The sequence below is a fragment of the Marmota monax genome, unplaced genomic scaffold (genome assembly GCF_021218885.2).
Source record: "Marmota monax isolate L192 unplaced genomic scaffold, Marmota_monax_Labrador192_F-V1.1 WCK01_AAM20220418_F8-fsc00002, whole genome shotgun sequence".
Classification (NCBI taxonomy): domain Eukaryota; kingdom Metazoa; phylum Chordata; class Mammalia; order Rodentia; family Sciuridae; genus Marmota; species Marmota monax.
In genome coordinates this window covers 17,972,005-17,997,551 of record NW_026693571.1, presented here as the reverse complement: position 1 = coordinate 17,997,551, position 25,547 = coordinate 17,972,005, and the positions used below count along the sequence as shown (strand labels likewise).

General features: G+C 38.1%; 1 protein-coding gene across 1 annotated transcript in view; it reads left to right on the top strand.

Annotated features, from left to right (window-relative positions):
• Mttp (microsomal triglyceride transfer protein) overlaps window positions 1-23,390 on the top strand; it is a 51,726-nt gene extending 28,336 nt beyond the window's left edge. The window contains exons 11-18 of the mRNA XM_046459096.2: window positions 3,784-3,996; window positions 5,921-6,132; window positions 8,242-8,339; window positions 8,434-8,555; window positions 10,474-10,701; window positions 15,815-15,939; window positions 18,259-18,429; window positions 22,064-23,390. Of these exons, the coding sequence (XP_046315052.1) occupies window positions 3,784-3,996; window positions 5,921-6,132; window positions 8,242-8,339; window positions 8,434-8,555; window positions 10,474-10,701; window positions 15,815-15,939; window positions 18,259-18,429; window positions 22,064-22,238 (1,344 nt within the window). The 3' untranslated portion in view covers window positions 22,239-23,390. The remainder of the gene's footprint in view (window positions 1-3,783; window positions 3,997-5,920; window positions 6,133-8,241; window positions 8,340-8,433; window positions 8,556-10,473; window positions 10,702-15,814; window positions 15,940-18,258; window positions 18,430-22,063) is intronic.
• The last annotated feature ends 2,157 nt before the right edge of the window (window positions 23,391-25,547 follow it).

Sequence of the window (25,547 nt, the reverse complement as noted above, 5' to 3'; positions counted from 1 at the left end):
TCCCTCATGCATACTGAGGGACTAATATAATATTAAAACAAACAAAGTGACAGTGAGAACACAGAAGCCACAGTGACTTTGCTGTTTGAGGGTGTTAGGGAAAAGTTTCCCCAAAATAGTATTTGAGCTTAGTCTAGAAGAAGTTTTTAGGTGAAGAAATCATAATATGGAATAAAGGACATTCTACAAGTAGCATAATTTTGTATGAAAAGTCCTGAAGTGGACCCAGTATGCTTGGGAACAATGAGAAATTTTGTGGCACTGAAACATAAAATATATATGCCTGCCCACTAGAAGGTGAGGTGAAGATATCAGAAAGAGGGGAAGTGAGAAGAAAGGTAAACAGATCTTTGCGAATAACGAGCTAAGGAGCCTCACCTCCATTCTATAGAACAAGGAGGTCTGGTGAAGTTTTTAGGTGGGTGAATGACACACTCATTTTTAAAATTTTATTTTGGAAGAAGCCAGATGATATATGAACTGAGTATTGGCTGGATTAGTCAGTAAGATCTGACTAGAAACATTTTGCAATGATTTTGGCAAGAATTAATAGTTTTAAATTAATGTAGGGTCAAAGGAGAGAGAGGAGACAGATTCAAGAGCCATTTAGGAAGTAGATTCAATAGTGTTTAGTGATTGATGAGATGCAGGGAATGAAACAGAGGTAAGAATCTAGGTGACTCCAAAGCTTCCAGGTTAGAATACCAGAGTACGGCAGTGCCTACCACTTAATCAAGGTTTCCAGAGCCTAATTTAATGGTGAGAGTAAGGTGGAGCTATTAATTTTTTTTTTCACCGTATTAAGTTTGAAATCCTTTGGGTCACCAGGTTGAGTTGTTCAACAGGCAGATGGTCAGAATCACAGAACAGGAGAGAAGTTAGAGCTAGAGATAGAGGGTGGTTGAAACCCTGGGAGAAAAAGGGATTACCAAGGCATGTGGCATGAAAAGGAAACTGAGTTAGTGATCAAAGTTCTTCTGATAATGGGACAGCTTGGCTCTTTTCACATTTTTAAAATCACCTTGTAAGTAGCTACAAATTATCCTCTATCGCTGTCATTCAATCTTGTTAATGTTTTTGAGCCACTTTATTTTAAGCATTGTTCAGATAATGAGATTTGGCCACCAAATGGACTGTAGTTAATGTTCACATTTTCTTTTCAATTTTCTGCTATGGAACTTTCATCTACCTTTTGGCCAAATCAAAGACATGTGAAAGGAAACGATGTATCCTTAACACAAATATAAGGTATTTGCTGGGCATGCAATACTTATGCTACCCAAAAGGTACCTGTGATTCCATCCAGTGCTATGCCTTCTCAGTATTTATTAGCATGAAATTTTCTGCCCAGCATCAGTCTGAATGGTAGCTAAACAAGTTCACAATCAGGACTAAACTCCATGATGTCTTTTTCTATTTTTTGTTTGTTTGTTTGTTTACATTTTGACTTTACAGCATCCTAATTTCATTTTCCCAAAAAATTTGTATTTGAAAAAAAAAAACTTATAGAAAAGTTCTAAGAATAGTACAATTTTATGAATATGTATATCCTCTTCATTTAGATTTTCCAATTTTTGAAATATTGACATATTTACGTTAACTCATTCTGTTTTATTTTAATTGAACCATCTGAGAGTACATTGTAGACATTTTACATTTTTCTCCAAAATATTTTTACTTACTACTACTTGAGTGTCATTTCATCTAGGCTCTTCTGTTGGACAAGATACATATAATTTATTAAAGGATGAGTTCATACCTATATTTCTAATTCTAATTGAACATCCAAGGTTCTTTCTCTCCTTCCTCCATTCCATAATTTTACCTTTTGTCTCCCAGAACAAGAATCCTGGGTTTTTGAGAACCCAAAATTTATTTGTTCATCTGCTCATTTCTAAGATTCACACAAAATAGTTTTGAAATTGCTACACCGATGTTACTACAAAAACAAACTTCATTTCAGTTCAAGACTTCATTACAGTTCCCCCCCCCCCAGGATATTTTCCATCGAAGGTACACAGTCTGAATCCTATGCTCAACAGTTGCTTGGATAAATTCTTTATTGTCTTCCTCTGTTGAGTTCTATTATCAATTTGATATACATTTAGGTTAATTTATGTTTGAATTGGATTTTAGTAATTTTTCATCCTTGTTGACTTAATTTTGCTTCTTGAGTATATAAAATGTTAATACTATTCAAAAGCCAAAACTATTTTTAAAATATCCTCAAAAAGGATATCCCTCCCACCTATTGTGACCTACCTCCTGTAGCTAAGCATTATCATTAATTTTTGGTATCTTCTTTCTGTATTTCTTTTCACAACAGCAAGCAGAAGTCCACACACAAAAAAACATACACACACATTCCTATTTCTTTTTTCTTGTACAAAATATACCATTCTACATATCCTCTTCTGTATCTTACTTTTTCCACTTAATAATATATTGTGGAAATCACTCCATACTGGTCTGGTAACAGAGACCTTTGTTGTCCCCGATTAGTACTCTATTGTGCCATTGGACCATAGTTTATTCAATGCCTCCTATATGCAATCATGCCAGTTGTTTCCACTATTTTTGCAAATTCACCTAATAATGAAATGAATAATTTTATAGGCACTTTGGTTTTATTGTTGGGGGTGTAGCACCAGGGAAAGAGCTGTGAATCAAAATGGAATTTTGTTAGTTTTGTCAATTCCGTTTATCTTCATATGAATTATGCTTCCACTAACAATACACAAGAATGCCTATTTCCCCATAGCCTCACAAACAAAATACATTATCAAGCATGATTTTTTTAAACAAATCTAAGACTTGAAAAATGTCACTTCTTGAATTAGGTATGTGTGAAATTTATTATGTCTCCTTCTTTGTTGTTTTGTTTTTGTGGTGCTGGGGATTGAACCCAGAGCCTTGTGCATGGGAGGCAAGCACTCTGCACTCTACCAACTGAGCTACACCCCCAGGTGTTATGTCTCTTTCTGTTTAGGGATTTCTTCCCCTTCCTCCTGTGTGTGTGTGTGTGTGTGTGTGTGTGTACACCTGTGGCCTTATTTCAAAGTTCACAAATCCTGTAGATGAATTGGGTGTTAAGAATCTTTATGATGAAACAAAAGCCCAGAAAACATGTAGTGGCAAATATAAGACCAGAACTCAGATGCTCCTATTTCTAATTTGCCTTTCCATCAAACTATTAGCTTGTCCCCAGAGGTGTTCCCGCCCCCCCAGGCCAGGAAAAAAAAAAAAGTCCTTTTGTAATTGCAGAACATATTTGAGAAGTACCTACAAAGTACTTGCCACATAGAAGGCATTTAAGAATGTTTTTGAATTGTTTAGCAGCATTAATTAACTTGGGCTTCAGGTGAGAACAAACACTTCTAAAACATTTAGAAGCAGGCCTTATGTGTCAAGCAAGCTCTAATCACTTTCACTCAATTTGTTTCTTAAGAAAATGTGTGTGGTAACATTCAGGCTCCATTTAATTTTTGTTTTAGAAATTCAATAAATGGAAAGTTATTTAAATAATCAATTGCAAGGGAATTAAAATGGCTTTCTACATTCAGAATAGATTCAAAACTAAGTCAGCCAATTACTATATATATATATATATATCTCACACACACACACACACAAAAACACCTTTATGAAGCTCAACTTGCTTCCTTTCATGATATGTCTCAGGCACCAACAGTGCAAACATTTTGGAAACTTTAGGTTGTTTTCTTGCCCAAGTTTTGTTTTATGTATAGTCATGAATATGTCTAAAGTGTGTGACATTTTTAGGCAGTAGTTGAAGCCAAGAAGTTAATCCTGGGAGGACTTGAAAAACCAGAGAAAAAGGAGGACACTATGATGTACCTGCTGGCCCTGAAGAACGCCCTGCTTCCAGAAGGTATCCCGCTCCTTCTGAAGTACGCGGAGGCAGGAGAAGGGCCCATCAGCCACCTCGCCACCACCACTCTCCAGAGATATGATGTCCCTTTCATAACAGATGAGGTGAGACCTCCAAGAATATTTGCAACGTGAACAGAAGGGGAAAAGCACATCTGAACATGAGTCAAATGCAAACTCCTCTCAAGTAACTCTATTTTTTCCCCCAAGTGGCCTCTCTCTTCTGCTTAGAAATAACTCCAAAGTTGCATTTAAGGCTATTCTAAAGCAGCCTCACATTTTGAATAGATAATGTTCTATATCCTGAAGCATAAATATTGAAGCATACCCTCTTATTTTAAGACAAAAATTATTTTCAGAAATTTACTTCCTCTTAGAAATTTTAAGATGTTGTAAAAATTTTCAACACTAAAATATCGTGGCTTAAGCACGGCCTCCTTTGTTCATATAACTACATTTTTAGCAGTCACCTAACTTAAAATTTTGTTGGACAGAGAATGTTTCTAACATTAATATAAACTTACTTGAGTAGTGTCTAACGCTGAGAATGATATTTCCATTTTGCAGTTAAGCACCCTTCCCAGTTTTGTGTCAAATATGGTTGGCAATGAAGCATGATGGTTAGGGCACAGGCTTTTGAGAAAGACGACCTAGGTGTAAATTCTGGCACTATTCTTTCCTAGTTGTTTGTTCTTGGATGAGTTATTTAACTTCCAGATGCCTGAGAGCAAGGCCATGGTTTGAGGGAAATAGGAAAAGACAGAGGGAAGCAGAATTGAAAGAAACATTTATAAATGTCTAGTAAAGAACTTCACATACCATATCTTCTTATAGACAATGTTGTAACCAATAAAATTACTTGTTGACACAGCATACAATTATTATGACACATTTGCATTGATTTAAATATTATTTAGGGAAAAAAAGGCCATAATGTACCCTACGATTGATAATGATATGTCAAGCAGGTTCATCGAATGTAACAGATGTACCACGGTTGTCTTAGTCCATTTCTATTGCTATACCAAAAGAATTGTCAAGTGTTTTATAAAGAAAAGAAACTTAATTAGCTCACATTTCTGAAGGTTCAAGAACATGGTGCTGACATCTTCTCAGCTCTGCTAAGAGCTTATGGCCAATAGCATCACAATGGCAGAAGTGCATGCAAGAGTGGTCAGTGGCACATATGGAATAAAGATTCAGGGGACATGCCAGGATCCCTTGTAATAACCTGTTATTGGAGGAATTAAGCCAGTCTTATAAAACTGCATCAATTCCTCTTGAGGTCGAATCTCCCATACCTAATTACCATCCACTAAGCCCTGCTTCTCAAGGATTCCACCACCTCAACACAACCTCATGGGGTCCAAGCTTCTAGCACACAAGTCTTGGGTGACACATTCAAGCCACATTCAAATTATAGCAACTGTGCTGCAGGATATGCACAGACTGGGAGACTGTGCATGTACGGGAGTGCGGGATATATTAAAACTCTGTCTATTACCTACTCAATTTTTCTGTGAACCTAATATTGCTCTAATATATATATATATATATATATATATGTTTTATATCTAGTAATTTAAAAAAGAAGATTCTGAGATATTTCACTGTGAGGAAATATCCATTCATACAGCCATCTCTCCCCAAATCCCCATTGCCACACGACAGTAGTATTCATAAAAGTTATATTAGGAGGTACCAAGTTATGCTGTATAAGGAATGAACCTCAAAATCTCAGAAGCTTAACAAAAGTTTATTTCTCGTGGTATGTCTGATATGGGTAAATATGTGGCCATCAGTTCACTTCAGTCATGGAAGGAAAAGATGGAGAAGGCATTGCCTTAGCTTGGAAGTGATTCATATTGATTGTGTCATGGCCTATTAGCTGGAACTGATTGTATAGCTCCAACCTAATGATGAAGGAACCTGGGAAATGTAGTAATGCATGCATTTACTCACTGTCCCTGCTACAATATCAATTTTAAAAGTCTGGGTGTGCCACTAATTTTGACTATCTTATGAGCAGGTGAAGAAGACCTTGAACAGGATATACCACCAGAATCGCAAAGTCCATGAAAAGACTGTGCGCACGACTGCAGCTACTGTCATTTTAAAAAACAACCCCTCTTACATGGAGGTAAAAAACATCCTGCTGTCTATCGGGGAACTTCCCAAAGAAATGAATAAATACATGCTGTCCATTATTCAAGACATTCTGCGGTTTGAAATGCCTGCAAGGTATGACCCATTGCATGTCTCTGTGCTTAAGTTTATTTACACAGTGATATGGTACCATGTGGCTAATAATAATTGTGTTCTATTGCATAAAACCAAAGGGAGCCACATTTGCCCAAAGAGGGCTGTGTAAAAGTGAGCCAGTTAAAATAGCTTCATATTGGCTGTTTATGATTGGGAGCTCTGAGTCTGACTTTGGTTATCCTGTTCAGGCTGTTAATAACTACATGTTGCCATATGTTAGTAATGTTTTAAAGCCTAATTGCAGGACTCTTTTTATATGTAGTACAGCAAAATGGTGTTAAGTTCTCACCAAATTATCATTCATCTTAATTTTCTGAATGTGAGAAATCTTTGAATCCTCATTTATCATAGTTCCAATGAATTGCCAATTTAATTGCCATTAAAGTTTAAAACTTTAGGCATGGCCTGCATTTTTGGTCCATTCAAGGTCTGAATCAGCAGACCTCACTGCTTTCAGTTACTCTTGCCAGATTCACCTCCTTCCAGTCCCCAAGTCTTTCTTCCCAAATTTATCCATGCCACTCTTCAGGGTGACTCCCCTGAAGCTCCTTCTCACTGGAATCAGAGGTCCAGAGAAGGAATTCCCATTTGCCCTGAGGTCCCCGCAGAATAGCACCCCCAAGAAAGAACGAACTTTAAGAGTCCCCCAAGGAGAGGAAAACAGATGGGGGAGGGTGGGAAATAAAGAAAAAGAAATTTAACAAGAAGAAAGTAAAAGATTGAAAGAAAAAACAAGAAGAGAGAAAGTACAAGAAACAGGGGAGGTGAGAAGACCCGAGAGAAGAGCAAGACAACGGGAAAGGAAAGGAGCCAGTGAGCAGGAGAGGGAGGTGGGAGGCAGCCAGGGAGGAAGCCAAGACTATGGGCAGCCATGTATTTCCAAGTGAACGGGGATTTGATTCTCTTTCTACTCCCTTGTTGCTTTTATGAGGCTTTGTGGTGGAGGTCTCAGGTGTGTTTGCTGACTATGTCTTGGGAGTCTAATAATTTAGGGATGGAAAAGAGGAGGCAATCAGAATATAGAAAAAGATGGGGAAGAGCTCAGCCTAGGAAATGGCATGAAGCAATCACAAACATTGTGGGTCGGATTCTTAGGACCAAGAAGGACATTAAAGGCCACCTTGCTTGGTGTCTCTTTGCAGTGTAGGGATCTGTGGTGTTCAGACTTCAACTGCTCCTCTCTGGTGGCCAAGAAACTCATCACCTCTGAGGAAACCTATTTCATTCTTCGACTCTGCCCATGGCTTTGTCTGAACTGAAGTCTTCCCATTGGCCCTGGTTTTATCTCTGGAGTTAAGCAAATCATGTATAATCAATCATTCAGCCACATGAATACCCTTTACATTTTAGGGGCATCTATTATGACCCCCCAAAGGCATATAAAGTTGCCCTTTTCCCCTCTTAAAAATTTTCTACCTCAGGTCTAGGTCCAGTTTGCTTTGGTTGATTATTTTGATTTTACCATATTGTAATTTTATTATTGCTGATATTATTAGTGTTACATGGTTAAAAAAAAAAGAAAACATCTCAATACTAATTACATAGAAAAGACAGAGGCATGGAATAAGAAGGAAGACTTGGAGACCACGGTTCCTTTATGGGTTTTATTGAGCTGTGTCTGTAACTGAACACTACCCAGATATAGAAGAAATCCTGGAAACTTGCTGTTATATGTCATTAGACAATGATAACATTAAAGAAAAATGTTAAAGACATAATGTGCAGCTAATCTTAGTTTGGTACAGTTTTCCTAAACTTATGGACAATTTAACAGCAGAACGGTGATGACTCAAATAGCACGTGTTTTTTCACTCCATATCCACTGTCAGCTGAAGCCACATCATAGCTGGAAGCCTTGCCCTGCTGTCATTTTAATACCAAATGAAATTTTCAGATATCTGAGTAATGAAGGGGAAAGCCCTAATCTTGATGCTGATGTCCAGCTGGCATCTCGCCCAGTCTTGGAGTGGCATAAGGAAAAATTCAGCCCCCTCCTTTTTCCCTCTAAGGATTTTCTTTCTTTCCTAATTTGACTTGGGAAACAGCCATTACAATGAATTTGCAGCTTTTTCTTCTTACACGTTGCAGCAAAATGGTCCGTCGAGTTCTCAAGGAGATGGGCACTCACAATTATGACCGTTTCTCCAAGAGTGGATCCTCTTCTGCCTATACAGGCTACATAGAACGTACGTAACCCAAAAAAGGGGTTCTCCTCCATGCCCATCCCCAGGTTGGCATTGCTGGCATTGTTGCTAAGATGCATGGTTGCTTTGTCCTTAGGTAGTCCCCGTGCGGCATCTACCTACAGCCTTGACATTCTTTACTCCGGTTCTGGCATTCTAAGGAGAAGTAACCTGAACATCTTTCAGTACATTGGGAAGAGTGATCTTCACAGTAGCCAGGTAACTCATTTTCCATGGATTGTGCTTAATAAAGTGTGTAAAAAAAATAGTAAAATAAAATATCCTGATGGCAGCCCTATAGAATGTGTAAGTTGATGATGGCTTTTGTCACATGTTGCCATGATTCCATCATCTGCAAAGGTTGGATAGGTTTGTAGACATAGAGGGAGTTTCAGATATGTACCTGGAACCTAAGTAACTGATACACACAACTCGCCAGACATCCAGGCTGGAATTACAGGCAAACATCTAGGGCCGCTGTGAGCCAATCATCACATCCATTTGTCTTTTCAAAGGTATACGGTTCACAAAATTGAAATTGTGTCTGTATTCTTCACTTAAACTTTTTTATAAAATTTTATTTGTATTCATAAATATATTTCTTTGGACCCTCTCAAGTATTTAATTCTGTAATATATTTGCCTTTTTGATTGATTGATTCAACATAAATGAAACTATATAATAAAATATGACTCTCACTTAGAGTCCATCTGTATCTCTTCAATACAGCCAGAAGAAAAAATAAATTAAAAAAATGTAAGCATTCGACAACTGGCTGGCAACTTTCCTTCTGTTGGTTTTATCCAAGATTTGGTGATGACTTATAAAACCTTCCTTATTATGAAATATACCTTCTTTTTTAGTTTTTATGAGTATCACATTATAACCTTCTAAATTGAAGTCAGTTAAGCTTTAGAAGTGATCCAGGGCCACAAAAATGTGAGCCCCCCTCAAAGTTAATTGCCTCACTCTTTAATAGTACTGTAGTTAGAATACCATGCCCTTCTCTCCAGAAGACTCACCATCTGTTTTCTGATATGCACTCAGAAATGTCAAGCACCCAGTAGTTTGGGGCTGGGTAGGAAGGACAGAAAATGTGTAAAATTCTTGTGTGGTAGAAATTAGGTTGTGAACCTTCTCATGGTATTTGTCATCTTTTTAAAAATGTGTTTTAATTTTTGGCAAGGGAGAAAAGTGTGACATGGACATGTATGAGTCATGGCTTGGAGAGTGCAGGCCTCTCGTGGCAGCAACCTTGGGACAACTGTGCCAATACCTTTCCGAGCTCTCCAAGATAGGTGATTCGTTATGTATATGTAACAGTCCTGGGGAGACCAAGCACCTCTAGGATGACACCATAAAATGGAAAGCTCATGACAGGCACAGTGGCACACATATTCCTGTAATCCTAGCAATTTAGGAGGCTGAGGCAGAAGGATTGCAAGTTCGAGACCAGCCTCAGCAACTTAGCAAGACCCTCTCTCAAAATAAAAAAAAATTAAAAAAATTTAAAAAGGGCTGTAAATTTAGCTCAATTGGTATAGTTTGCCTTGCATGCATAGGCTCTGGGTTCAATCCCCAGGAAAGAAAGAAAGAAAGAAAGAAAGAGAGAGAGAAAGAAAGAGAGAAGGAAAGAAGGAAAGAAAGAAGGAAAGGAAGGAAGGAAGGAAGGAAGGAAGGGAGGAAGGGAGGGAGGGTTGGGGGTGTGGCTCAGTCATAAAGTAGACCTGGTTTAATCCTCAATACCGAAAAAAAAAAAAAAAGAAACAAAGAAAGAAAAAGAAAACTTATAGTGTTTGCAGTCTCCCAACAGAAGTTTGAATCTTCCCTCTACCATCTCTACCATCTACTGAGATAATTTGATCCTTTTTTTTTGTTTGTTTGTTTTGTTTTGCTTCACTTACAAAATGGGTAAAATCATCTACACTTTAAAAAACGGTTGTGACGATTAACATGGAAGAGACTAATTTGCCTTATATTGGGGCATAGAGGTTTTATTTTACTTTAGTTTTGTTTTTGCCTACCTACTGCAGACATTTGAGGTTTTGACCCCCAGAAAAGTTCTAGCTCAGCTCAGAAGCCTCACCATTACTTACGGAGCAGGCGTGTCATGAATGTTGTATCCATTTTTCCCTAGGTGGTCCTCGAAGCTCAAGGGCTGGAAGGCTTAATTGCAGCCACTCCTGATGAGGGGGAGGAGAATCTGGACTCCTTCGCAGGCATGTCAGCCATTCTTTTCGATGTTCAGCTCAGACCTGTCACTTTTTTCAATGGATACAGCGATCTGATGTCCAAAATGCTGTCAGCATCTAGTGACCCTGTCAGTGTGGTGAAAGGACTTATTCTGCTAGTAGATCACTCTCAGGTAATTCAAGTCTGCACGTATTTATTCAGTCTCTTAAATTGCCAGGCACATTTTGAATGTGCTGTGTGCCTGGAGGATACAAGGACAAGTTCTGTCCATCTTGGAGCTCACCTTCTAAGCATTTGAATCTCTTGATATTATCGCCTTTTCTCCTTTGCTATTTTCTTTTGCACTTGTTAGCTGATTAAGGGATCTCTTTACTTTTGAGATAAATGAAAAATACAGATGCTAACAGAAATAAGATTATGGAGAATCCCTAGGATGTAGCAGAGCAGGGATGGCATTGTCTCCTGGTTGGGCTTACCTGGGCATGGCAGTCTGGGTGTTTATCCTTAGTTGCTGAACCACATGGCTTCATAAGTTACCAATAATGTTCATAATGATAACAATGATGAAGATCCAAGGAGAGCATCATTTTGATCCTGCCAAATTAATAGAGGCACAAGCAACCACTGATGCTAGCCACAAGTTTCACAGAGACTCTTTGCCCCAAATTCTCGTGATCATAGAATGTTGGAAGGGCTGTTTGTTCTTAGAGAATAAGAAGGAGTATTTCACTCGCTTGAAGCGCAGTCTAGAATAATTTTCAACTGTCCTTGATCCTGAATCTTACATTACTGAGCCAAAGTCCAATAACACTATAATCTCTATGGTAAGATTGAGGTAACCAAGATCCTCTATGGGATAGGATTGGTTTGCTTACTTGGATTTTCAAAGAAACAGAAGGCAGTTAGTCTGAATGCTGAGTTTGAATGTTTCATGCTTAATATTTTTCCTTTAATGGATTTATTTTATTTCCCACCTAAGCAAAGCAATAAGAAAAAATGGAATGTTGGCTAAATAAGAATCTTAAGGGAAATCACAGCACACTCTGATTAATACTTATTATATTGAAGCTGTATAATGAGAATGAATTTTAAATTTATAGACTTGTAGGTTTGAATTTTGACTCCCTACTTTCTTGCTGCGTGCTCTTGGGCAGTTACTTAGTAGCTTTAAATCATGACTTCCTACTAATAAAGTGGGGCATTTAAAAAGATGATCCAAATATTTTACCAGCTTTGCTGTTCTTTGAGGATTCTTACTTGTTAGATTCTGGTCGTAAAATAATAGGTTTTAAGAGCTGAACAAACCTTAGCTACCAAACTTTATTGAAACTCTTCCAAAACATCAATAGTTGAAACTAAATAATATAATTCTCTATCTTTATTATTCCTGATATCAGTTCAGGATAGCCAGATATAACAAAAACAAACAAACAAAAAAAACACATTTTGGAGTGGCTTAATAAAATAGTTTGACATTTATTGTGTAATATATATTTGGAAGTAAGAGGTCCAGGGTTAATATGGAAAACCTACAGTATCAGAATCCAAGCTCTCTTCCTTCAACTCAGCCACCCTTACATGTGGCTTTTACCCTCAGACCTGTCACCTGGTGATTATAACACAGCTGTTCCACCTGCAGCATGGCCTCCTTGTTCCAGGAAGGAAAACTTTTTTGGAAGCCCTTTCTGGGATGTCCTGATAAAGTCAGTTTAATAAGGGGATCTTCTTTAGCTAAGAACACATTTTCATAAATGGAAGCAATGGGATCAATTGTCAAAATGTCAGTGTCTATTGACCAAAACTATGTCACATGGCTGCCTATAGCTAGAAGGGATGCTGGTGAACATAGTTTATAATCGGGTAGGCACACTCTAAACGAAACCATGTTTCTGTTAACATGAAGGGAGAGAAGGAGGAAGCCCAACAGTGCCTCTGATATCCCTTTAGCTAATCACCCATGAAAAGCTGTTCTCAAAGGACATCAGAAGTTTACATTCGCAATTCTATCACACTTTTAATGGAAGAAAGCTCTAACCAGAGCCTAAGAGTGCCAAGGAAGTAGTTCACAATTTAAGACAGGACAACAGTTCAAGAACCACCATTAACAGTGCCTAAAGATTTAGATTAGAGAATAAAACTCAATGCAAGTTATCTCTGGGTCAGCAAACTTGTTCTGTAAACGCAGGGCAGAAAGTAAATATTTTAGGCATTAAGTCCCACCCAGTTTCTGTTGCAGCTACTCAACTCTGTTGTTGTAGAGTGAAAATAGCCATCAGCAATATATTAACAAATGAGTAGGACTGTGTTCCAATAAAACTTTATTTACAAAAACATCCAGTGGGCCATACTTGCCTTCAGGCCCTGATTAAGACTATCTTATGTGATTTTTCCTATTCATTAAGTCTGGGTGCCTCCAGCAAGATTGTCCCCTAGCTATTAAACCTAACCAATGTCTGTATATGTCATGCTGGAGTGTTTGGCAGATCTGAGTTATTATACAAATAAGCTGTCTGTGGTCCCCTGGCTCTGTAGAGCACTCCAGTAATGTCATCCTCGCTTCATAGGCACATACCACTCTAGGTCAAGTGCTGACATTGAAGGAAATGTTGGCAATAGGTGGCCTGTCACAGCCACTGGGACAGATGGAATTACTCTGTGAACTACCTCTCTCTCTCTCTCTCTCTCTGGATAATTGGATTACTCTTCGGAAAGGATGTCCTGATAAAGTCAGTTTAATAAGGGGATCTTCTTTAGCTAAGAACACATTTTCATAAATGGAAGCAATGGGATCAGTTGTCAAAATGTCAGTGTCTATGTGAAACACAGCTAGAAATCAAAGTTCTAGTAATGTGTTCTTCTAGTTTCTAGGCAAAAAATAAAACAAATATCTACTCTGGGTCAAACAGGTACATTAGTTTATGCTCGTTCTTTTTGGCAGTATATTTTTGGAATAGAATTTCTTGCACATGAGGAGAAAAAAAAAGAGGGTTATGAGTTTGTGATAGCCACATATGATAGTAGAAAAAATCTCCACTTTAGAGGCAGTCTGTGGATTTATTCTGCCTCCAAGTGTAGCCTCTGGGCCTGATTTGTCCTTTCAGCTTTCAAATATAATGCCTACCATGGAAACTTGGTGTTAGTATTAAATGAGTTACCAAAGTAGCGCTTTGGGCACAAGGTAAGCCCTCAAAAATTACTAGTTTCACTTATTTTATACCTCAAAAATGAGAACTACTGCACGATGTGGTTTAGTCCTTTTCAAAAAGGAAAGAGTAGTTTGTTCTTCTACAGGAATCTATGGTCTTCCCTCATGAAGAGATTCAAGAAAATTCCTTTATGACATCACATAAGATTTCTTCCATGGTCCCCTTGCATGAGGAGAAAAAAAAGAATTTCTTAGAAATCCAAGGTACTCCTCAAAATCACATTGCAACGTAAATGTTCTCTTCTTACAAAAGGTGGATTGTCTAATAGCCATAAAATGTTCTTGTCCACAGCACTTGGTGCATCTTGACATCCCCCTAGTGTATGTATGGTCAATGAAAAAGTCAAGGTCCACTTTACAGACCCCCGCTGGGCTGGAAGGACTAACAGAATTGTGGTTTTCGAATTAGGAAGAGAGGAGAAGATGAAAAGAAAGGAATACTTCTGAGGCAGGGCACAAATTGAGTTTTCTTGACATAACCACAATTACAGTGCACATGCAGATCTCAGATATCCTGGCCCTGTAATTCATAGGTTAAAATTTGGGCATGACCATTGTTTTCTCAGGACATAAATGTGTTCATTTGTTGTGGTACATGATACAATCCCCCGTATTCTACAACAACCACATTTTCAACTCTAGACTAAACACAGTTTTAAGTATCTGTAGGAATATCTCCTGATGTGTCCTGAGATGGCACTGAGAATCTCATGCCTCCATCCAGGAGTGCCCTTCCGAATGAAAACAGTTTCATGCTACTACCATACCTTCTCAGGACATCTGATCATTAACCAAGTTCTTTGTCTGAGATTTTTCTGCCACACGTTTTGAAATTCAGGGAGATCAACACGATCCTTTTCAGAAAGTGAAATCATGGCATTTGTAGTTGGCAAATGCATGGCTTGTTTGGGCTGAGTAAGGCAGTTACATAAAGAAGTGAGTCATGCTGCAAGTTGCCAGGAACTTACAATCTTTGGAGGAATATCAAAATTGAGGAGACCAAGCTTTTTTCCCAGAATCATTATCACTTTCAACCCTTCCCATAGGCAATCTGATTCCAATCTAGCTGAAAAAAGTTTCAGCCAACATCACCCTGCCTAATGTACTTGGAAAATCCGAGACTTAAAGGTTAAAAGCAGGCAAACTACACAAAACAATGGGTTTCAGACAACCATGAAATTGCTCAGGATGGTCTGTTTGTAAATGATTACTGTGCCTCTGAAAAATGCTGTTGAGTTCATATTGGACTTGGCAGTTAATTCAATGTCATTTCAAATGTCAGAAAGCAAGGTATTAAGGCTTAGTTAAATTGCCTTGCATTCCTTTCCAAGCTTCATCTAGGCAATTCCTGGAACTTGTATATTGCACTGGGATTTTTTAATCCTGCCTTTTGTCAGAAAGATGAAGTTGTCTATATTTGACACAGCATATAATTAGAGAAGTGCTGAAGGACCGGAGTAGGTCATCTTGTCCATCCCTCACCACCATGAAGAAAGAAAAGCCACAACTGGATTTCTGATAGAGGTGCCTTCATTTTCTCTAGTTCAGTGGCTCTCAAATTTAGGCATATCAGAATCACAGAAGGGCCCATTAGAATATAGATGACTGGGCCTTACTGTCAAGAGTTCCTAATTCAGTAGGTATCAGGGACTTGAGAATCTGCATTTGAACAAGTTCCCAGGTGATGTTGATGCTGCTTCTCAGAGGACCACATATTGAGAACCATTTGGACTGCCCAAAGTGAGGCAATGATGGAAGGAAAATACCCTTCTCAACTGGTGCTTCGCTGCTTCACTTCTTTAGTATTTTAATCGACTCATTAATTTAGCAAATCAGCAGTCTATTCCTGGTGATCAAGACGAAGACCAACATGTTTCCAAGCCTAGAGAAAGATTCAATGGCATCATCTACAGCAGGAGCTTGAATGTGCTTTGGGAAAGGGGGTTGACTAAACTGTACTTATTACTGTTATCACTATTAATATACAAGTGTATGCACATGTGTGTGTGTGTGTGTGTGTGTATATATATATATATATATATATATATATAAAATTTTTTTCTTCTTCTTCTTCTTCTAGGAGCTTCAGTTGCAATCTGGCCTAAAGGCCAACATAGAGGTCCAGGGTGGTCTAGCTATTGATATTTCAGGTGCAATGGAATTTAGTCTGTGGTATCGTGAATCTAAAACCCGAGTGAAAAATCGGTAAGCAAAAGATTTTTAATACTCTATACAAAGAATGACAGACTTATGTTTTGGGAATTGGTCAACCTTTGGAGTTTTCAAAATCCATGCTCTCTGTTTGCAATCACTAAATCATAGAGTTAGAATTGACCACGAGATGTCATTCTGTTCATAGCTTTTCAGGAGTAGATCAGTACTTAAGACAACTCAACTGAGTATCATTCAAGTTTTAAAGACAGCATCATTGTGCCCCATAGAAGAGGGGGCTCCTCTTCTCTTTCTATTCCATTTTAGTAACTGATAAGGTTGCCACTTCAATTAAATTTTTAGCTTAACTCAATTGGTGGATTTTAAAACCTTTCTTCTTTTTTTTCTTTTAAATAATTTAACCTTTATTGTCTATTTATCTATCTATCTATCTATCTATTTATTTTTATGTGGTGCTGAGGACCACACCCACATCTGAGCTAGGCAAGTGCTCTACCACTGAGCTACAACCCCAGCCCAAAACCTTTCCTCTTTTGCTATTTTCAATGAATTAAAATAAAAAGGCAATCTCTTCTATTCAGAATCTAAGTTTTAAATGTTAGGAGTCCTTAAGCTTTTAAAATTTTTTAATCAACATATCTTTTTCTCAGGTCTTTTAGATTTTCTAATCTACTGTGAGATTCAATGAAAATGTTTTACTTTGAAAGTAAAACAATGTCTCTGAGCCAATGATAAAAAAATAATTATTCTTTTGTTTGTCATAAAATTAAAGAAAATGAAGAGGAAATGCAATTTATTTTCATATTTTAGGGTATTTAAGGGGGCAGAAATGAGATAAGAATGATAAAATTGAACCTTTTTTCTTTTTTTTTTGGTACTGGGGATTGAACTCAGGGGCACTCGACCACTGTTCCAAATCCCCAGTCCTTTTTTATATGTTATTAGAGACAGGGTCTCCCTGAGTTGCTAAGTGCCTTGCTTTTGCTGAGGCTGGCTTTGAGCTCATGATCCTCCTGCCTCAGCCTCCTTAACCGCTGGGATTACAGGTATGTGTCACCACACCTAGTGATAAAATTGAACTTTTATTCATTGTAAACAGTGGATGAAGCAACTGAGAACAATCTAGGTGGCATATTTAAAGTGAGGGTGACACATACTGTTACTAGAAGAAACCCAAGAATGAGAAATGGAATTGACAGTCAGAGAGCAGCATAAGTTGGGATTTCCTACTGAACCAATTATCTTCTCTTTTCAAAGTATTTTCTAGATAGAAATTTCTCCAAATTAAACTGGATAGAATTCTTTGCAGAGAATAATCGACAACAGCAACAAAATAGTCTGGATTTTTAAAGAGGACACAATATCCCTAAGAAACTACCAGCATCCATATCATAACTAATAAGTTCTCCATTTTTCATTTATTCATTCATTTAAAAAATATCTCTTAAGCCTTTGCTAAATAGAGACCATTAGAAGGTTCTGTAAGGGATTCAGGGATTAAAACAACCACTGACCTACTTTTATGCTGGCAACCACAGCAGTAGGGATTTTAGTTTGCACAGCAAAAAATTAAGACAATCTCTTTTCTTTGAAAAAGAAAAGTATGGACATATGCCTCTGATTTGATTATGGGAGTAATTACCCACAGTTTGATTTAAAGTCTATAATTACTTAGTGATCCTGGTTGTAAGCATCCTATGGAGATTTTTTTTTTAATCTTCTTCATTGTCGTCCAAGCCACATTCCCCAGCCAGTCCAATCTGTCTCTCTCTCTCTCTAGAGGACCATGGTTGAACCTAACCTCCTGGAGCATGCCTTGCACATGCCCCACTGAAGGAATGGTTATTTGTAACTAATATTCTTTCAGATATCATGGCAACCTAGACTCAGGCCACTAGAGACTCTTTGGAGAAAGTAATTAAATGGAATTATAGAGCTACCTCAAAGCCAACAGAGCCATAGTTAACGAGAAAATTGTTATAAACACCAGTTGTTTTCTTGGAGACTTTATACTTCTTTAAATGATAGTTCAGGTGTTTCTGACCTCCTAAGAGGACTGGGTTCTAGGCATGTTTTCCTCTTGGTCCTGGGATGCCCGTAGCACACAATGTCAGACCTGGTACACATTTGGTTCCCATGTCTACAACAGAAGGGAGGAGAAGGGCAAACTTCCCTGGCTAATCTCTGACACCAAACAGACCCTGATTAGCAGCAGGACTCAAGCCCACTCAGGTCACCTCTCAATTGCTAAGTATTTCCTTCCAATTGTCAGCGTCATAAGTTCAGACAACTTGTACTATCAGTCCAGCTCTACTAACTGTGGTATGAACATGTATTTTTCTCAATCTTTAGGGTGGCTGTGGTAATAACTGGTGACATCACAGTGGACTCCTCTTTTGTGAAAGCTGGCCTGGAAACCAGAGCAGAATCAGAGGCTGGCCTGGAATTCATCTCCACAGTGCAGTTTTCTCAGTACCCATTCTTAGTTTGCATGCAGATGGATAGGGCTGAAGCTCCATTCAGGTAAGAAAAGTGCTCATGGAACGATCCAGGAACATCTATGCTCACCAGGAGCTACATTCAAATTTAAGTGTTCAGTTTCAGAATTAAAAAAAAAAATCACCAAACATTAGAAATCAAGCAAAAAAATGAACTTTCTATAAAGAATTAAAATAATAATAAAACTAAGAAATCAGTTCCTAGGATACCATGCAACTCCAATGACTAGTTTATTTGATTCTGAATTAAATCATATTCTAATCCAGAAATAACTCTTCAAGATAAAAAAGAGATTTGATTTACTGTAAAAGTTACCACATCGTTTCAGCCAAAATACCAGATGTACATTTGCTGTCTGGTATCTTTCACAATTGTCCTCTGGACAGAAAGTTCAAAACGCCTGGCAACCCATTTACAATGGTTTAAAGGATAAGATGAATTCACAATTCTTAGTTATCCTGTACATCAACCTGGCCTTGTTTAACTTTGAATTCAAGCTTAAGTGTTTATAATTCTGAAATTTTTTAAAAATGGGTTAATAGAATGCTTAATGTCTTAAAAGCCAAATAGATACTTGTTCATGCAACTTCACAACTTTTCCTCCAATCTAGAGTCTCTCATGAACACTGTGTCCTTAAACCTTTGAACCATTATTTGGAGCAGTACTGTCCCATGGAGCTAGAATGCTTTGGGTCTAGGTAACACTTGCCGCAGTCTGGCTGGGCAGAATCAGGAGCCACTTGTCAAAAGAAACTAACTTTATTTTTAGAACCACACACGCCAAACAAAACAGCCTCTCAGGAAAAACCCTCAGAGCCTCAACAGCCACCACCGGCTTTCCACAAGCCTCTCTCTCCCACACCAGCTTCTCCCCACCTCCCACAATCCTCCTGCTCTTGAGGCCGATTGGCTGGGACACGTGGGCGGAGCCAAAAAAGTCCCCCAATGAGCAGCTCCGTGGTCTGAAAGGGCAGGGAAACAGCCCAATGAGCATCACCGCAGAGGAGCCAATCAGCTAGATGTTGCTGGGGCCGAGGAGCCAATCAGCTAGATGTTGCTGGGGCCGAGGAGCCAATCAGCTAGATGTTGCTGGGGCCGCTGTGAGCCAATCATCAGCCGGCAGCTGGAAGTTTGCTGGCAGCTGGAAGTTTGCTGGGGCCCCTTCGGCTGTGGCTCTCAACATCTCCCCCTCTCTCTTTAAACAACAAGCATGTGGCTTAGGGACCGTGTCTGTTAGGCAGTCCAATTCAACATATGGTCCTTACCCGTCATCAGATGAACTGACCTCTAGGCGTCAGCCTCCTGTCTTAGGTTGGTACCACTGCGATTGGATCATACCCGTCACTGACTACCGGTCCAGCATACAGCTATACTTGTGGATAGGCCTTTGCACCAGTGGGGGGGTGAGGTTCTTTGCCTCACCTCTGTTGGCCCCCAAATTTTAGACCATCACTAGTAGAGGAGGATGCAAAATGCCATGACATTAAGCCAATTGAGGGCTCCTTTGAAAAATTGTACCACCGGTGACATCATCAGCAAAAATACCCCAACACTACCACAAGTCGCTGCACCAACAGATAGTTCACAATGCATACAGGTGAGCTCACAATGTGTCCAGGCAAGTTCTGCAAGCAGTTCAGTGATGGCTATTGTAGAAGCTGTAGATTGGTTTTATCTTTGACTTCACCAGCACTGGGATGAAGATAGGAATTCTGGCAATAATGGCTAAAGAAAAAATTATGTAACATTATAGAAAGCACTAAAAGAAAACAATTTTCTTAACAATTTACATTATCTTTAAGAGAATTATTAAATATAATGAAAAGGAAAGGTGAAAGTAAACAAACAGATCTGTTAACCTTCTTTTTTGTTTACATATTAAAACAATCCTCAACAGTTGTTTACCCAATTTAAATTAAACCATATAAATCACGTGAAAAAAATATTTGGATCCATTTTATCATGAGCGCTCATCATATATGATATATGGACATACGTACATTCAAACATATAACACAAAACACAAGTGTGCACACATAATATAATACATACAACACATAACATTATAGTAAAGGCCTTATAACTTTTTACAGGTGAAATCTCCATTGCAATGTTTAAAAACTCTATAGTCAAAAAATAGAACTGATCAGCAAAACATTAACCTAGGTCTGTATGAGCTCAAAAAACAAAATAGAACTTCATGATATGGCAAAGGGCAATAATAAAATAGATATTGAAAAAAGCATCCTGGTTCTGTTGCAGATGTAAGAATAGCCAAACTGGAGTTTTGGATATCAGTTGTTATGGATTTGAGCCAAATCATCTTCTTTTTGGTCTGTAGAAATCGCTTTAGTTAATCTTTCTGGAATCCAAATCGGCTGCTGTTCTCCCTGTGGAAACACATAAACAGACCCCCGACTCCAGACAATCACTGGGTCAGGACCTTGGTTAATCTCTCTGGAATCCAAATCGGCTGCTGTTCTCCCTGTGGAAACACACAAACAGACCCCCGACTCCAGACAATTACTGGGTCAGGACCTTTCCATTGTCCTGTTAGAATATCCTTCCAAAGTACCTTGGGCTTATGTACATTTTTTGGACACATATGCCTTTCCGCAGCACTAAGTCCTGATGAATCCAAATTTTAAAAGTTTAGAGTAAAAAGGGTTATTTTAAGTTTATCTTTGGGGAATATATACCCCTTCCCAATTCCTTCTTTTTGCTTTAATAAGTACATTTTAATAGTTTGATGAGCTCTTTCAACTATGCCTTGTCCCTGTGGATTGTATGGGATTCCTGTTATATGAGTAATGCCAAATGTTGAGCAAAATTGTTTAAAAGAGGTAGAAGTATAACCAGATTCTTTAGTGATAGTTATAGAAGTCTCTTTGACATAAACTATCTGACTATAAGATAATTTGTGTACTTAAAATAGCAAGTCACAATTTACATCATCTTCTTTGATAACCAGGCCAGAGTATCTCATGTTACTAACATTTTATGACCCATATAATATAAGTACAAATATGAATAGGTTATATTTTCATGAAATAACTGGTAGTGCCTTATAGTTAGAATATTAAACTATCACTAACCTATACTATCTTATGCTTAGAATAACCATCCATCCATGCATGAAAAATGTCAACCTTCTAATGGTCAAAATGCAGTGGCCACCAACCCAGCCACATGGTTACCTGGTTTGGTTCCATGTTTCACTTGGGCTTGGAGCCTTGGGAATGTTTCCTGTCAGCATTCTCAGCTTAAATCTGGTTGGACTTGCTATTTACCCTAAAGGGGAGTGTCCCGAAGGTGGGGCTTCTGGAATGAGGAGCAGAAGACATCGAAGGCCTGTGAAGCTTAGTTCTATTAAACATCTCCAAAGAAATGAAAGGCATTCAGTCCTTCATTCCAGAAAAATATATGGCAGGACTCCCATATCCCAGGCATTTGGAGTATAATTAGTAGCATGAAAGGAAATGTGAAGAAGAAAACCAACCCATTCGCGGGAGTGGAGCACAGTAATCTTTGGTACTTGAGTCTTTTGTCAAATTGTTCTGGGACAGAAGCGTCAAGTGTACACTCAGAAACCTGGCTGGGATGGGTGTGGGGTGACTTTAACGTGTGTGATTTTGTTGTTGCTATTGTCATAATGCAGGCAATATGAGACAAAGTACGAAAGGCTGTCCACAGGCAGAGGCTATGTCTCTCGGAAAAGGAAAGAAAGTCTACTGGCAGGATGTGAATTCCCGCTCCACCAAGAGAACTCTGAGATGTGCAAGATGGTGTTTCCCCTGCAACCAGAAGACTCCTCTTCAGGTGGATGGTTTTGAAACTGAGTGCTGATTTTTCACTTGAATTTGTCTCCTCTAAAGGGATACAATGTGACATGCCTAAGTACTTGCTCTCTGAGAGCACAGTGTTTACATATTTACCTGTATTTAAGATTTTTGTAAAAAGTGATGGAAAACTTCAATTGATTAAATTTGGGCCTATTCAGTACACTACCTGCAATGTCACTTTCAGTCATCACGTGACACTTTCAACAACTTTCTACTTTTCTTGTACCTCTCTCAAATCCCATCTAGCACAGAGAAATTAGTTCTGCTCTAAAAAGAAACAAGCGTTTAAAAACAAAACAAGCAAACAAAAAAACACAGACACTTAGGAGAATCCAATTTTGTTTTGACAGTTGGCTGTCGATAGATACGAAAGCCTTTGAGAGAACCTTAAGTCTGTCTGGCTTTCTAAGAGGCATATTGTCTGCTAAGGGGAAAAAAAATCAGACCTTTTTCTTTTTTTCTTCTCTTTTTTGGGGTGAGGCTGCAGGGAGAGGCTGAAGACCAGACTTTAAAAGAATGTTATTAGCCAGCTTTTAGAATTAATATTTACATCTTCTGTTTTATTAAGCATTAAGGTAGAGAATATACATAATTAAAACACATCATTTTATCTTTCTGCTAGCCATGCAATGAGGTTGACTGGAATCCATTCAGATCTCTACCTCCTACAAAAAACAAATGGAATTAGCACATAGAAATTAAAAAGAAAACTAATTTTGGAAACTCCATTTGACCACTCTTATGCCACATCTGCATGAGACATGTGGCACACTGTTTTTTATAAGGGACTTCCTTATACAGGTTTCTCTGCCTGCATGTTTTGTGATAGAAGCTTGGTCGGTTTGACAACAATCTGCATGATAACCACTGTAACTGAGGGAACATTGCTTCAAGAAATGGATTTGTATTTTGAAAGTATGAAATAAAAATAGTTTCTTTATTTGTATGAATTAAACGAGCCATGTCAAACATTTAAAAATATTTATTAATAAAATCTATATGTTTATTGTGATAAACCCCAACATGAACAACAGGTGCTTATTTGCCCATTAAACATACACACATATGATGAAGGTTTAGATAGCCCACTAAGAGCTGTAAATTGAAAATGAAGTGTGATGTAATAAATATGTGGAAATCTTATTGATATCCTTGTGTCTTTTATTACTCCCAACACTATGAGACCAAGATCACATACAGCCAAGCCTCCACAACAGAGCTGGCCAAGGTCACTAGATGGGAGGTCAGAGACATTTGGAGAACAGGCCCCTGAAAACCACAACAGTCAGGACATGTAAACTCAAAAAGAAAGCATAAACCTACTTTTCAGAAAACTCCAAACAGCACCTTTATTGTTCTGTTACTAAGAAGGGAGAAAGGAGTCAGAAACTGAGGGTGGCAGGAGCATAGCAGATGGTTGCATCCGCCACTGAGGAAGCATCAGTAAATATATTGTCAGCTCATGCCCTGGCAAGTGGGTCCAGGGCATGAGCTGAAGATATAGTGGGCTGACACACCTCAGCCATGGGTTGTTTAACAACTCACAGCTGCCTCTTTGAAATGTAAAATACTCACTTCCCAAAAAGTAAGACTCTGGTGCCCTGAACATTTGTGCTTTGCCACTCCAGACTGCTTATCTAGCAGACTTAACCAAATCGCTGCTCACACATGAAGACAGGGCATGCTGGCAACTTTAGCATTCTCCAGAGAAACAAGAAACCATAAGCCTAGGATAAACAGTGACTCCTTTTTAGAGAAACATGGTAGAATTTTAAGAGGGATGGACTATGTTCTGCATTTGAAAATGACACATCCAAGCCAGCTCTGACCACTTCACAGTTGCAAAAGTCAGACAGCCTCTATCTTCTGTGCAGATGTCTGTTGGAAACCACATGGTCCTGGAAGATGAGTCTCCAGGCCTCTGCCCAGTCAGCTCCTTCCTATGAGTGGTATGGATATAGCCAGGCTTCTCTTCTGTGAACTGTTATTTCCTGTCATGTGTCCTGTCTTCACATTCAAATAAGTGTTAAAACTCACACTTATTTAGTGTTTTTTATTTGCCAGGTATCTTTAAGTGTTATATATATATATATATATATATATATATATATATATATATATATATATATATCAAATCATTTAACCTTCACAACAACCTTGTTTAAAAAATAGTAATATTTCCATGTTGTAGATCAGCACCAATGAGGAAAATATAATGTATTTTAAAATTTAATGTATTGTAAAATATTTTTACATTTCTAGTAGCTACATTTAAAAGTAAACAGAAACAGAAGAAATTAATTTTAATAATGCATTTTATTTATCTAACTCAATGCATTAAAAGTATTATCATATCAACATGGAATTAATATAAAATTATTAGTGGGATATTCTACTTTGGAGAAGGATTGGGTCTTCGAAATGTGATGTCATAGCACATTTCAAGATGGCTAAACATATTTTGAGTGCTCAGTATCCTAGAATGGCTAGTGATCACTGAACAGAGCAGTGTAATTATAGATGGAGAAACTGAGGCAGAGAAGACACCTCACTCCACAGAAGATGCTTTGTCACCTAGAAAATGGTAGAACAAGGACTCAGATGTACACGGTCTCACCCCAGAACCTGCTCTCTCAACTCACTATGCTATATTTATGGGATTCTTTTGGTTACAAAGATTTGTTTGTAAGAGAATGAAAATGGTAGGTCAATGAAATTAACAAATGGGACAGTAGCTACAAAGCCTTATATTACAAAGTTCTGAGAGTCATTCCCCTTACTCCATGACTCCTGTATCTCTTTCTGTGATGGTACTAGAGGCAAGTTTGAATTTACAATAACAAATGCACATTTTTTTTGTAATAGCTTTATGGAGATAGAATTTACACACTATATACATTCACTCCCTTATAGTAAATAATTTAATATTTTATCACATTCAAAATGTTGTACAGCCATCACCATAATCAATTTTAGAATATTTCCATCATTTCAATAAGAAATCTGTGCTCTTTAGCTATTGTTTCCAATCTTCCCATCTCCTGGTCCTAGGAAATCACTATCCTATTTTCTGTGGTTGTAGATTTATTCTGAACATTTCATGTAGTTGGAATTTAGCATTATACTTTCAAAGTTTCTCTACATTGTAGCATGTGTCAGTATTTTATTCTTTTGATTTGGTCAAACAGTATTCTATTATATGGGTGTGCTGTTTGTTTATCCATTCACTCGTGATGGACTTTTGGTTTGTTTCCAGTTTTGACTATTAAGAATAATTCTTTGATAGACAGATTTTTGGGG